The following is a 14,710-nucleotide window of genomic DNA, read 5'->3' as shown; positions in this document are numbered from 1 at the left end:
TGTTGAAAAAAAAACAACTATCTAAACAGAAACAGATCCAATAAAGATATAAGGTGAAACTATTACACAAATACCTGTTATCCTAGGAACTGTTCCAAGGCCTTCTGTGCATGTGGAAGCTGAGATGCTCGTGGGTACAGAACGTCGAGTCTGCTATGCAACCTAGTAATGGAAGCCATGTTATTGCTATCATAAGAAAACTCGCTGCTATACCAACACCAACCTAACAAAATCAGCGACACGCTTTTGACAGACTTCTGCCATGGCAGTGCTACCTCCCGTGTGCCCCTGCCCCACCGCAATTTCTTGAGTGTCGTGTTCGTATATACATAACCTCGCTTGGATCATTACAACCATTTATATTAAATAACAGAGATTTTTTAAACTAAAGCTAAATAATAGTGTTAAAATTGTGAGAACCATGGATCTTACATTGATTTTCGCAACAGTTTCGGGATTAGTCATAATTGTGTTGTTTGTTTTTGTATTTTTTCAGTATAAAAAACCAGGTAGGCCTAGGCCTAGGCTAAGACCTTTTGTAAAGAAATCCTAAGTTATCATCTAGGCTATAGGCTAGTAAAAGGGAATAATGTATGTTTATTAGTCGCTAGCTACTTATAAAATTCTATTTTCAGCCTAAAGGCAGTGTGTGTAGAGTGGGGATTGATAGCCTACTCCACTGCATCATCGAACTACGAACCATTGGTAGAATTTCATTTAAAAGTATTAAAGTACCTATTAAAAAGTATAGCTGCACTTTACTTGACGTCCTACACTCATTCGAATGAAAATATTGATCGATATATCGATTAATCGATTGCTTCATTCGATATATCGTTTGGTTAGTTAGGTAAGGTTAACCTAACCTAACTAACCAAACGATATATCGAATGAAAATATCGAATCGAAAAAACTATCGAATGAGTGTAGGACGTCAAGTAAAGTGCAGCCAAAAGTATTAACTTAGTCATCAATCTATAACTTTAGACAATCATAGGCTATCAGTAAAACTTTGGTAGGCCTATCCTATTTGTTTACTTTTAAATCTGCAACATTGATTTTTCCGATGCTTTCTCATTAAGTTATTTATTGTTGCTTTCAATATGGAAAGTTTCAAGACTATGTTTGGTCATTGATCTTTTCCATACCTACATTATGTTTGATAATACTGTAACTTAAGTTAGGACGGAGCTGTATGTCAAAAGTTTTGCCTTACTGTAAATTTATCATATCCCGTTTACATTTTAATTAACATGATACAACCTAATTAATATGATTGCATACAAAAACTCTTGGCCTAGGCCTATGTTTATCTAAAGTATCTATGAGGTTGTAAGTTTAACCCTACGAGTGTCCATAGTTTAGGCCTTAATGTCCGCCTATTTTTGGAGCATTTGCAAGGTTTTATTAAAACGGATCTGAGAAGCTTAAAACAATGTTAATTCTACTGTTCTATATACCATTTTGTTTGGAAAATCATGGGCTTCAATATTATACATAAAACATAAGGAACATTTGTTTCAAAAAAAATTTTTAGGTAAAAAAAAATATTTTGGAAAATTTTCAAAAAAAAAATAAGTTTGCGCTCAATGAAATTGTATAAATTATAGGCCTATAAATATTTGAAAATAGCCACTTTGTTCTAAATTTTATGAGGTACAAATATATAATAATATAAGGAAGTAGATTTGCAAATAAATAAGTTATGGGCAAAAAACAGATTTCAGTACATAGCGTTTAGCTAAGAATGCATAGCCTAACCATAGCTAGGAATCTGGCTGATAATTTACATCAATATCACTACCTACTTCTTCAGGATCATCAACCAGCCCTTCAAAATCACTTAAATCTTCTTATAATGCACCAAGTATATCACTACTTTTGATTTTTAACACTAAAACTATGATAAATGTAATAAAACACATCAGTCATCGGTCCGAGGGTAACCTAGCTATTTACAAATAAGCACGTCAGCTGTCTGCTACAATTACGATCGGCTCGGAGACCATACAGCGCTTAGAGACAGACCTGGAGAAAGCTTAGAAAATAACGGAAAGAACGATACCTAACTCGATCCAGTTCAATCCGATTCAGTCAGTTATAGAGCCTTCGCCGTGAACGATGTCTGCGTGTCGAAAAATCGACAAGTAACACTACACAAAGTGTGCTGCTTGTCGAATTTTCGTCAAGTAACACTGGGAGGGTTAAGGCACACAGTTCCAGGCATTAAGTCATCTGATAACTGTTCAAGCCTGGATCGTTATGGCCCATAACTTATGTTTGATAATACTGTAACTTAAGTTAGGACGGAGCTGTATGTCAAAAGTTTTGCCTTACTGTAAATTTATCATATCCCGTTTACATTTTAATTAACATGATACAACCTAATTAATATGATTGCATACAAAAACTCTTGGCCTAGGCCTATGTTTATCTAAAGTATCTATGAGGTTGTAAGTTTAACCCTACGAGTGTCCATAGTTTAGGCCTTAATGTCCGCCTATTTTTGGAGCATTTGCAAGGTTTTATTAAAACGGATCTGAGAAGCTTAAAACAATGTTAATTCTACTGTTCTATATACCATTTTGTTTGGAAAATCATGGGCTTCAATATTATACATAAAACATAAGGAACATTTGTTTCAAAAAAAATTTTTAGGTAAAAAAAAATATTTTGGAAAATTTTCAAAAAAAAAATAAGTTTGCGCTCAATGAAATTGTATAAATTATAGGCCTATAAATATTTGAAAATAGCCACTTTGTTCTAAATTTTATGAGGTACAAATATATAATAATATAAGGAAGTAGATTTGCAAATAAATAAGTTATGGGCAAAAAACAGATTTCAGTACATAGCGTTTAGCTAAGAATGCATAGCCTAACCATAGCTAGGAATCTGGCTGATAATTTACATCAATATCACTACCTACTTCTTCAGGATCATCAACCAGCCCTTCAAAATCACTTAAATCTTCTTATAATGCACCAAGTATATCACTACTTTTGATTTTTAACACTAAAACTATGATAAATGTAATAAAACACATCAGTCATCGGTCCGAGGGTAACCTAGCTATTTACAAATAAGCACGTCAGCTGTCTGCTACAATTACGATCGGCTCGGAGACCATACAGCGCTTAGAGACAGACCTGGAGAAAGCTTAGAAAATAACGGAAAGAACGATACCTAACTCGATCCAGTTCAATCCGATTCAGTCAGTTATAGAGCCTTCGCCGTGAACGATGTCTGCGTGTCGAAAAATCGACAAGTAACACTACACAAAGTGTGCTGCTTGTCGAATTTTCGTCAAGTAACACTGGGAGGGTTAAGGCACACAGTTCCAGGCATTAAGTCATCTGATAACTGTTCAAGCCTGGATCGTTATGGCCCATAACTTAAGGAGTTTGGTGGGTATGAATTCCTCACCGTATCACCTGGGTTTGTGCATAATGCATTCACCCTTCAATAAAAAAAAACGACTCAGCCTAAGTTAGGCCTTAAAGGAAACTAATCTAACCATAGGCCTACTTAATATGACCCATTGTAGGCTAACTTATTGTACAATAAATTATAGTACCGTACTACTTATATACAATAACCTAATCCGTAACCACATAGCCTATATTAATACCTCCGCCACAGCAAACATGCAGACTAAGCTAATTTCTATTTACCTGGCTGGATTTCTACTAAAATATTCCCTTAAAATTTTCAGATTTAGGGTAGGGTGTACAGGGGTAATTGGGATCTCGGAGTAATTGGGATCAGAAGATGTAAAAATAAAATTTTGTAGAAAAAAAATTAAAACCAAGTGATTTTAGAAAGCTTAAAACTTTCTCTTTCTATATATATACAGGATGAGTTTTAATTGCCCCCCCCCAACTTTTTTCTACATTTTTTCAAATATCAATCCCAGACCACTTCCAAACATTGTTGGGTATTAAGTAGGCCTACTTCATTTTGACAATAATACCTTTACCGGAGCACCCTATCCGCCTCAGTGATGGTAGCAAGTGCCGACTAGCTCTAGTTAGCTTTATGTCGGAGAACTACATAAACAACGTGTTAGAACCGGGTAACATATATTTTTGGGACAGCGATATTTATCTGATCCCGACTCCTTTTACGATCTGAAGATGATATTGGACTATTGAAAAACTAAATGAAAAAATCAACGAATATATTACTGCACTGAAACTTAACGTACCTACCAACCAATTTTCAATCAAAAGGGCAAACGATCGTATCGCAATAACAAGTCCATTGAAATTTTATCTCGACGAAAAGGTGGCTTCGTTCTTCGGATTCTCAAGTCCAGGAGAGAAACCATTAACCGAACAAAATTCGTTTTACGATGCCAATATGTTTCTGGTTGCTCCAAACGCACCCAATTTCAGGGCTGAGGACGCCATAGAGGTACACTGCAACATCGTAGAGCACAGTTACATCAGCCACGATGAGCACAGACACAAACATGTGGAAGCAGAACTGTTGTACACGTTCTTCCTGAATGTAGTACATGGCTACAAGATATATGAAGTGCCAACGGAGAAGTTGTATGTTCCTCTGAGGAATGGTTTAGAAACGATCAACCGAATCGACATCACTCTCCGAGATCAAAACAATCGCTTGCTTCAAAACAAAAACATTGAATGTGTAATAGTTTTAGATTTATATAAGTCCTAATGGATATTAATGTGTACTGCATCGAAGAAGGATCCATAAATAATCTATTACCACACCCATTAAGATGTCTTATAGTCAGTTCATCAGGGTGTGGAAAAACAAACCTATTGCTCAATTTTATCTATAACGTAAAGGGTGTAAAGTTCAAAAACCTTTATGTATTCAGCCGATCCATTGATCAGCCAGCATACACACAGCTATGTAAACACTATGAAAAAGTAGAGCACGCACTCGGCGCAACTATTGCATACTTTTACTCAAACTGCAGTGACTTGATACCTCTAGACGAATGTAAGTCCAACTCTTTGGTGGTGTTTGACGATTGCCTTTTAGAAGAACAAACAAAAATAAAAGACTATTTCATATGAGGGCGTCATAAACAGGTATCTTGCATTTATTTGAGTCAGAGCTACGGGCGGGTAGACATGCAAGTAATAAGGAATAACGTTAATCTTTTGTGTATATTCACACAGACCAAACACTTATACACAAAAGATATACAACGACTTCGTTGGATCCGATATGATGTACCAAGAGTTTGAAGGCATGTGTAAAAAGTGTTGGGCGGAACCTCACGGTTTTATGTCAATAGACACTACTAAAAAAACGCATCTAGGTAAGTATAGATGTATGTTTAAGGAAACGCTATATCCCTAATAAAAACATTTTTGCATCGAATACGTGTATTTTGTTAAATTAACAATATTTTATACTTAAGAGCGTATTTACACTAAATGATAGTGTTCATGCTAAAAAACGATATTTCAAATTAAAGAGAGTTTCTGCCCTAAATAAACGTTCCCGTCTATTTTTATCAAAAGCGTTTCTGCACTAAATAAACGTTGTATTTATGTAAAGAGCGTTTCTACAATCAATAAACGTTTCACATGTACTGTACATGTTGGAATAACGATGTGAATCTTACATCGTGTTTATGTGTTACTATTTTTATTATAAGTGCACAATGGATGCAAAAGAAGCTAAGCGACTTGAGACTCTAGAAAAGAATCTCGTCAAAAAGTTTCGAACAGCGGAACAGGAGGAAAAGAAAGAACGAGCTAAAAAACTGGAGGATATTACAAAGTCCCATCCCAATACATGTGCAATACAAGACATTACAAAACCCCCAACACGAGTAACAGGTAAAACGCGAGATGAACCTCTGACAGTTGAAAAAGCTAGACAACTGGAGCAACTGCAAACCACTCTGCAAAACCAGTTCGGAGAAATACATGTTAGGGAAATGGAGGAACAACGTGTAAGGGAGAAAAAGTATGAGGCTATCACCAAAGCGATTAAAGAGAAAAAAGAAAAGGATGAGGTACTGGAGAAAAAAACAAAAGATATGCTGAAAAAACAAAAATACAACCAGCTAATGAAACGCAACTTTAGACCATCAGTCTCTAGTACCCCAGACCGAGTTGGTTATATCAGTTCCACTCAAGACGAAGATGATGAAGATCAAAAAATATAAGTAGTTGCGGATAAATCAATAAAACAGTTGATGGATACCAAGGTCGTTAATCTCGGAGTGGTCGGGGCTAAATATCTACCACGAGCTAGTGACTCTCAATTCGGCATTTATTTCGATGAGATAGATGAGCAAGTAAAAATCGGTTCTGAACCGATTGGGTTTGATTATGATGACATTATTGTAAACAACAAACGATTTAAAGGTACTGAAGGACTTTGGAAACTTTTAACGAAGAAAGGGTTTGTGCAGTCTAATGAATACACATCAAACGATTGGCAGACATATAAAGATATGCTTTTCATGACAAACTCTATCTTCCAGAAAAATGACCCTACTACACGACGTCCAAAATCTAGTTCAGGACAAAAATGGCGGAAAATGATAAAACCTATTTGGGACGAAGTTATCAAACCGACCGATCCGATTGAACAAGATATGGACAGGGATGTATTGACGGGATCCGGTTTAAAACGCTACCATGACGGTCCGGTTGAATATCGCTACATCAAAGACCTCAACGAGCTCATCAACCGTCTGAATTTTATTTACGCAGAGGAGGTTGCAGGCAACAACAACTTTAACAACGAAAAACTATCTGTTGTTAAATTCATATCCGACCGTATGCAAGAACTGATTGACCAACCGAACGGGGTCAAATACGTAGTACGATGTTTTTCAGCCTTGCCTGAACGCACGATAGAAGGCTCGGGATTGTTGAACGACATCATCAACAAATTACCTGTAGAACTACACGCCCCACGTAACTGGAAATTCGATACGTACAACTTCTGCGGTCCAGGCACGAAGCTCGCTGAACGGTTAGGTCGTGGTGACAAGGGTGTGAACCCTTTAGACGATGCGTGTAAACAGCACGACATATGGTACAGAGACCACCGGAAGCCCGAAGACAGATGGGTCGCAGATAAAGCGTTACAGAAAGCAGCGTGGGATAGAGTGACGTCTAGCGACGCGGCCCTTAAGGAGAGGAGCGTAGCCCTCGCGACCACGGGTGCGATGTGGTTGAAACGTAAACTAGGGATGGGTTTAGGTACATCCGCGTGTTCATATCCCTGTAGAAAAAAAGGGTATATATAAGTGAGCAGCATGGACAACGCTTGGCAAATCTTGTCCCGCGAACCGAAGGCACCGAACAGTGTACTCACCAACGAGTTCGTTATGAAGTTCGATAGGTACCTCAACTGGGTCCTGTTGTCACTTCACTATGATTTCTCCATCGATATGCTACGTATTTCCATTGTGTTGACTGGGGTCCTATTCTGAAGATGCAAAAATTCAGTGAGAGCTTCCTTCGTGAGATGGCACCAAACTTTGAGCATGCGTGGTTTGCTGTCAGCAAGCACCAAATACTTTCTGAGTCGTTCATACACGACTACGCAAACAAAGTCGATTGGGAATACATTAAAAAGCTCCAGATCGTTTCGCAACAGTTTTTGGATGATCACAAAGCTTACATGGTCGAGGAGTTTGATGAGTAAGCCTATATATATATACCATGTAGTTAAAAAAATAAATACAAATAATTAGCTTATATTTTTTCTTGTTCTGTGTTATTAAGTCATTGTAGACAATGGAAGCACTGTACAAACGTTTCTCCACCGGAGTTGTGAAAAGCGAGTACCGAGCTGTTATGCCGATATCCGAGTTGAATTTCAACACACCAAACAATTACACAATCTTCAAACTCGATCATGGAGACACGTTTTACGACTCGGCAATTCAATATCACATCTGCGGCGAGGTAGTAAAAAAATCCAATGGTAAAGCATATGATGCGACTGCCACTATAGCCCTGATTGACAATTTCATACCATACCTCTTTACAAGAATCGAACTGAAAAAACACAACACAAGAATCGATGTGGTCGATCATCCGGGAATTACAAGCACTATCAAAAGTATTCTAAACTATCCTCAATCGATGAAACCCGCTTTGCAAAACTGTGGGTTCGCATCAAGATACTCGCTTGGTGGTGGCAAGTTCGAAGCGATTGGAACCTTAGCACATCTCAGGTTAGAGTTCTTTGACCACATGCGATACCCCATGTACAAAGGTGGATTTGAAATTGTATTCACAGAGCTGAGGATAACGATGCTCTATACCATTGGAAAGGAACCAGTGATGCAGCTACCGATCCTGAGGACGGCAAAGTGAAAATCACTTCCTTCGTTCTCAGAGTTCTCATAGTGGAATATACGTCAACTAGCAAAATCTAACTAATCGATGGTCTAACAAAACTTAGTGAAAAAGATGAGTTGATCTACAACTATTATCAGTGGCAATGTATTGACAAAAAGGTTGTGTTCGGATCTACGTACACATTCGACATTACAAACGTTTATAGAAACAGAAACGTATACAACCCTAGATTCGTAATCATGTGCTTTCAAACTAACTTTACGAATGATCAGAAAAAGAACCCAGCGCAATTTGACAGCGAAAATATAAAGAACTTTGCAGTTAAAATAAATGGTCAACGTTACCCTCAAGAACTGCAAAACGCTGCAATCCTTGAGGGACGTTGGAGAGTGATTTACGAGCAATTCATGAGATATCGTAAGGTGAATTTCGATGACAGCTCAATGATCGTTGACCCGAGCGAGTTTATTTCACACTACCCACTGTGTGTTGTTGACCCACATCTTCATCCGATGAATACAGACCGTTCTAGAAGTGACATTCAAATAGAATTCGATTTCACAAACGCAATCGCATCACCATCAGCCGATTCAGGCACTACCGCATATGTCATCGTCGTCTCTGAAAACGCGTTTGCCTACGACATATCAAGGAACATAATCAAGGTTATGTAACTACGCATTTATATAAGTGAGAGACATGGCACAATTGGTAGATTTGCTTAACGCGTGCCAAGCACCCAAATACACTAAAGTCGAAGAGCTGCGACATGAGCATCCCTACAGAATAGTGGAGTTGCAGCGAGTCGTGACGAGATACGGTCCCTCAGTAACTGCTACTGTCGAAGAAGACCCTTGTGGCAATCTAAGAAAATTGTATCTCCCATGCAAGTACAACAACGTTTTGACAGACGTCATGATTAGAAACTACAACAACGGTGTCAACGAAAAACTTGCTTTGATACCCAAAAGCCATGGTCAGATCGAGATTACAACAATAAACTAATAGAACAGAAATAAAGTGCACAAAATATTAAAACTGAAAAACACAAAAAAAATATTTTTTCGCCTCTGGAGGATGCATTGGCGTGGTCGGATCCCTGACCTACCTTACTCCTCTGTTTACATATGACGTCTCCTCAGTACTCTGAACCACACCACGTGCTGAGTCGCCGACCTACCTCAATCCACGTGGTCACAGATCCTCTGTTTACATGTGACGTCATGGACACCCCCCTCCTCCCTCCCCCCACCCCCCGTCACTGGTCTAGACACCTCCTCTCTCATAATTTACCAATTTTACCAACATTTTCGTCAAAATTCACTGCAAACCATGAACACGAGTGTCTCCAGCTTCACACCTAGTGCGAGCCTAGTTAGCTGTCATCGCACTCAAAACACACCGCTGTCTACCCAAAACACCCCGTACGAACCTTCTTGTCTGATCAAAACACCCAATACGAGTCTACCCCCCTCGCCTTCTTGTGGGGTAATACCACAAATAATGGTATTAAATAATAAATACCTCGCCTTCTTGTCTGACCACATAATACTGGACAACACCCCTTTCGAGGAAAAAACAGCTGTCACATGACCAGACAAGGGGGAGGTCATTAACCCTCCTCTCTCACAGACTTTCAGCTTTTTTACTGATTTTACCACCATTTTCATCAAAATTCACTCAAAAACCATCACTTTTTCACCAAATTCAACAGAAAGTGAAGGAAAACACACAGATTTTCAAAGTTTTCAACGATACCTCCTCTGTCCCAGAACACCCAAAAGTACTACTACTCGTAACTAATCAAAATTATTTTCAATATGATTCTAAAATGTACAAACAATGTGATTGTTTAGCGATGGGATCACCACTTTCTGGCTTATTAGCTAACATATATTTGAATAACTTAGAAGAAAATAAGATAATGAACAAAAATAACCCTCATAAGGAAAGCATAATATATTGGCACAGATATGTAGATAATATATTATGTCTATTCAAAGGAAATGAAAAATCGTGCACTGACTTTTAATCCTATTTAAACACAATATCTAAGGAAATAAAATTCACAATGAAAATAAAAAAGATGAAATCAATTTTCTCGACTTAACAATTGGAAAAAACAATGACAAACATTATTTATAAATTTATAGAAAAGCCACTCAAACATATCTTGTTATTCCTGCTGATTCAAATTCACCGTGGCAACATAAAATGGCAAGCTTCAACTCTATGGTACACAGAATGTTAAGAGTGCCTTTAAATGAAGATGATTATGATTTGGAAAAATCTATTATAAAAGAAATAGCTACAAGAAATGGATACAAGAATAGTTTAATAGACAAATTAATTAAGAAGATAAAAAATAAGAAAACCCAAAATTTAAACATAGAAGAGAAGAAGGAGTTTATTTGTCTTCCGTACAGTTCGGTATTAAACAAACCAATCAGAAAAACATTTCAAGCATCTAAATTCAAAATTAGCTATAGATCTAGAAACAACGCATTCAATTTAATTAATAAACTATCAAACAAGAACCCACAAACAATTGACAAATATAACAAATCTGGAATATATAAAATTAAATGTCTAAATTGTCCCAAATTCTACATTGGTCAGACTGGAAGAGCATTTTCATGCAGATTCAAAGAACATATCCAAGCCGTAAAATCAAACAATAAAACATCCCAACGCTCAATGTATGCAGAACACATATTAGAAAATAATCATAATTATGGTAAATTAGAAGAATGTGTCAAAATTCTAAATTATGAGAAAAAGGGTGAAAAAATTGATATAAAAGAAGAGCTGCAAATATACCTACATTCAAAAGAACACGGCGACCAAATTCTTAATGTAATGCAAAAACAAAAGCAAAATCCAAAACATGAAAAAATCAGACAAATCAGGGAAGAATCTTGTACATTCACGTGTTAAAAAATACACCTAACCATTTAATCAAAATTTAATAGGAATTCAAAACATATGTTATTAACTATTTATTTATTTTATTTGTTTACATACTTTTATATAGCTCATACTGTGATCATGGCCTTAGTGCCGAAATACGTATCAGTTTAAATAAAAATAAACTTCAGGGTAATCTGGTTTTTATTATTTTGCTTATTAAAATATATATATATATATATATATATATATGAATTTGAATGGATGGTGTTTTTGGTCTTTAGGGACCTCAAAACGAAAAAGTAAATCGGTCCTGGGACTAAGTCTTACCATGAGACTTACAGTAATAGCTTATGCTCTATAGGGAAATTTGCTAAAAAACAGACAGACACCACATCCAGGGCAGCCCCGAGGGCCGGGCAAGCGGGACGACCGCCCTGGGCTAGGGGGGCCGCGGCTTAGGAAGGTAAAAAAATTATGAGGCAAACCGCAAACGAATATTTTACGGGAAACTCGTAAACATGTAATCAATGACAATGACTATTCTAAAATAACCCTGCCGTAGCAAACCTGTCAACTAAGTAAATTTCCATTTGTCTGAATTGATTTTCAATTAAATCTATTTAAATAACATTAGGTTTAATGAGTACCTAGGTTTGCTGCAACAAGGAAACTAATTAAGTGTAATTTTTAGTAAAATATTAATAGCTTAGTATAAAATAAATAAATTTGCCAAGTTTGATCAAAGTATATCCATAAAGAAGCAAACTACAACATTTTACAATATTCTTTATAAAAATAACATGGGAATTTTAAATTTATAATTTTTTTTTTTTAATTTTCTCTGTTACCAATAACTGTACTTAAACACTTTGATATACTAAATTATTTGTTTTTTCAAGCTCTTTAAAAAGGTCCAGAGAGAAATTGGGAAATGTGTTTTAAGGGTCAAAAATGAGAAAAACAAACAATTTTTTACCCTATAAAACCCCCCGTAAAACCCCGTTCCCATGGTCCGATCGCTGGTTTGTGAACTCATTCAAGTTTATCCCGTATTACACCTTTAAACCAAATTTCATCTAAATCGGACAAAAATTACTCAAGTTATCGCGTTGACGAACGTATATATAAGTCTATATATCAACAAGCACATAATATATATATACTAGAGAACCCTCAACGGCTCAATGAGCCGCATAGTATGAAACATAACGCCGAGGAAAACGTTATGCTTAAATTCGAGTAATTCTAGTTACATCTTAGAGTTGTTTAAACACTTGTTAGAAACTAATTTTAAATATCTCTATTTGCGTCGTCAAGGCTCACTTACATTATTTCTGCTCTCAGTTTTAACTGATAACTTCTAATGAATGCTAAACGATCTGCTTCAATTCGAGTTAACATGTTGCAACAAAGTTTTTCTAGCATTTAGAATTGAAGAAAACTGTTACCTTACTGATAAGTTGTGTTAAGTAATTTAAGTTGGGTCATTTTATTTCTTTGATTTGAGACATCCCCTAATCAAACGAATTTTCACCGTAGAGAATCATGAAAAGTGGGGTGATATCAACCATTTCATGTACTCCATTTTTTACCCACAAAATCTGGGTTACCAACTGGACAGCCATAATCTGTTATATTTGTTTCACTTCCAAAGTAAGTTGCATAGCGGAACTGGCAAATATTACTCTTCCCACCAAGTGCATGTGTATCTGGATGGGTATCTGTTAGACCGCACCTCTATTTTTCTACTCTCATACGCATAAAGATATCTTATTATTAATTGTCTCCTCCTCCCGTTTTTAATATTTCTTCTTTGAACTTGAGTCATTTTCTGTTCTTCCAACAAAACTGATTAACTGTTTAACTTGGTCTTAACGTACTGAATACTACAAACATCAATATTTACTCCCAAAAAGTTAATGAGTTTCTTTTTAGAAATAGCTGTTTTTTTGTTTTTAAATTTGTTCTATGTATTTCTTATGGGGAAAACCCAACTTTTGAGAGGGTCTCACGGCCTTAAGAGGAGGAATTTTAAAATTCTAAAACCTTATTGCAAAACTACATATTGAGACAAATCTTTTGACACCTTAAACTTTAAAATTGGTCAACAAATAGCCTAAGGGAGGAGTTGCGTTAACCAAAAACTGCTTCACGTATTATATATATAGATATATATATATATATACAAATTTGAACGAATAGTGTTTTTGGCCTCTGGGGACATCAAAATGAAAAAGTAAATCGGTCCCGGGCCTAGGTCTGACCGTGCCACCTACTGTAATAGCTACCACCCTATAGGGAAATTCGCTAAAAGGGCAATCTATAGCTTTTGCTTTATTCATAAAATAAATACCGTTATTTAATATACAACTCGTACTATTACTACTTTTAAGTCTGGCATGTGACTTGTTGGCAAAACTGCGAGTCCGAGACACACACGCCCCACCTACACTTGCTTTTTTAACCTCAAAGCTTAATCTCTTACGTCAACTCATAGTCGTTTTGTGATATCCGATGTGAGTCGTAAATTCAATGTTTTTAGTTATTTAGTTCAGTGTAGTTGTTACGTTTATAAAAAATACTTGCAAAATGTTCAATATCTATCTATATATTGGACGTTGGGTCTATTGACACAAATCCCCAAATACCTTTTTTGGGGAGATGGCGAAAATTTAAATCTCGCCCCAGGCGTCTATTACTCTCGGGGCGGCCCTGACTACATCTTCTTTATAACAGTATATACATAGATAGATAAGGCCTTAACAAACGAATGCTTGTCACTTATGTTCTTTAGATAGGTTCTGAAATAATTCCATAATAGTTTAATCACTTTATAGCACTTGCTGTAAAGTGCTCTAGGTCAACGCTGTTCCGCCTGGCTCCCTCTACTACCAAGTGGCAAAAGCAGTGCCTATGCACACTCCAAAGTAAAACGTTTTACTATGTCTTTTCCCCTATAGATACATTGTGTTAATATTTTCTTGATACATTTCAAACATTTAAACGTTTCATGCTCAGGCCAAAAGCCTATGTGGGTGGGAAGTCACAAAGTTATGTTAAAAGAGGCCAACATCCTCTTAAAAAAAAAAAATCCAAATTATTATTAATTTTTTAATTAACCAAGATTACTTTTGCATTAACAGTTTATCTTTTAACTCAGTTTGCTTCCACTGTCATTTTGTTGTACATGTTTGTCAGATGAAGCAAAGCTAGCTGGTGTCAGACGACCCCAGCCAGCACTCAGGGACTTGCCCAGGAGAGCAGTTGGTGCCAGAAATGCCAGAGTTCGCCTCAGAGCTGCAGCAGGTAATTTCCTTCCTTCCAGGGTTGGGAAGTAGCAACGCTACAGTAGCGTGCTACTTTTTTTGTAGCGTTAGCTATAGCTACACTACTTTTAAGATTTTGTAGCTTTAGCTGTAGCTAGCTACACTATTAAGCACTTACACAGCTTAAGGGTGGACCTCCCTTTGAAGTAATAACGT

The 14,710-nt window shown here is 36.6% G+C and overlaps 1 protein-coding gene across 1 annotated transcript in view; it reads left to right on the top strand.

Annotated features, from left to right (window-relative positions):
* Positions 1-251: 251 nt before the first annotated feature.
* The window catches only part of LOC128983527 (DDRGK domain-containing protein 1), a 33,803-nt gene continuing 19,344 nt past the window's right edge, over positions 252-14,710 (top strand). The window contains exons 1-2 of the mRNA XM_054402830.1: positions 252-509; positions 14,427-14,534. Of these exons, the coding sequence (XP_054258805.1) occupies positions 422-509; positions 14,427-14,534 (196 nt within the window). The 5' untranslated portion in view covers positions 252-421. The remainder of the gene's footprint in view (positions 510-14,426; positions 14,535-14,710) is intronic.

This window comes from Macrosteles quadrilineatus, unplaced genomic scaffold, assembly GCF_028750875.1.
Source record: "Macrosteles quadrilineatus isolate MER2022 unplaced genomic scaffold, UCM_ALF_1.0 Scaffold_1__1_contigs__length_201487025, whole genome shotgun sequence".
Taxonomy (NCBI): domain Eukaryota; kingdom Metazoa; phylum Arthropoda; class Insecta; order Hemiptera; family Cicadellidae; genus Macrosteles; species Macrosteles quadrilineatus.
Note: the sequence above shows the minus strand (reverse complement) of the source record. Positions and strands in the feature narration are given on the sequence as shown.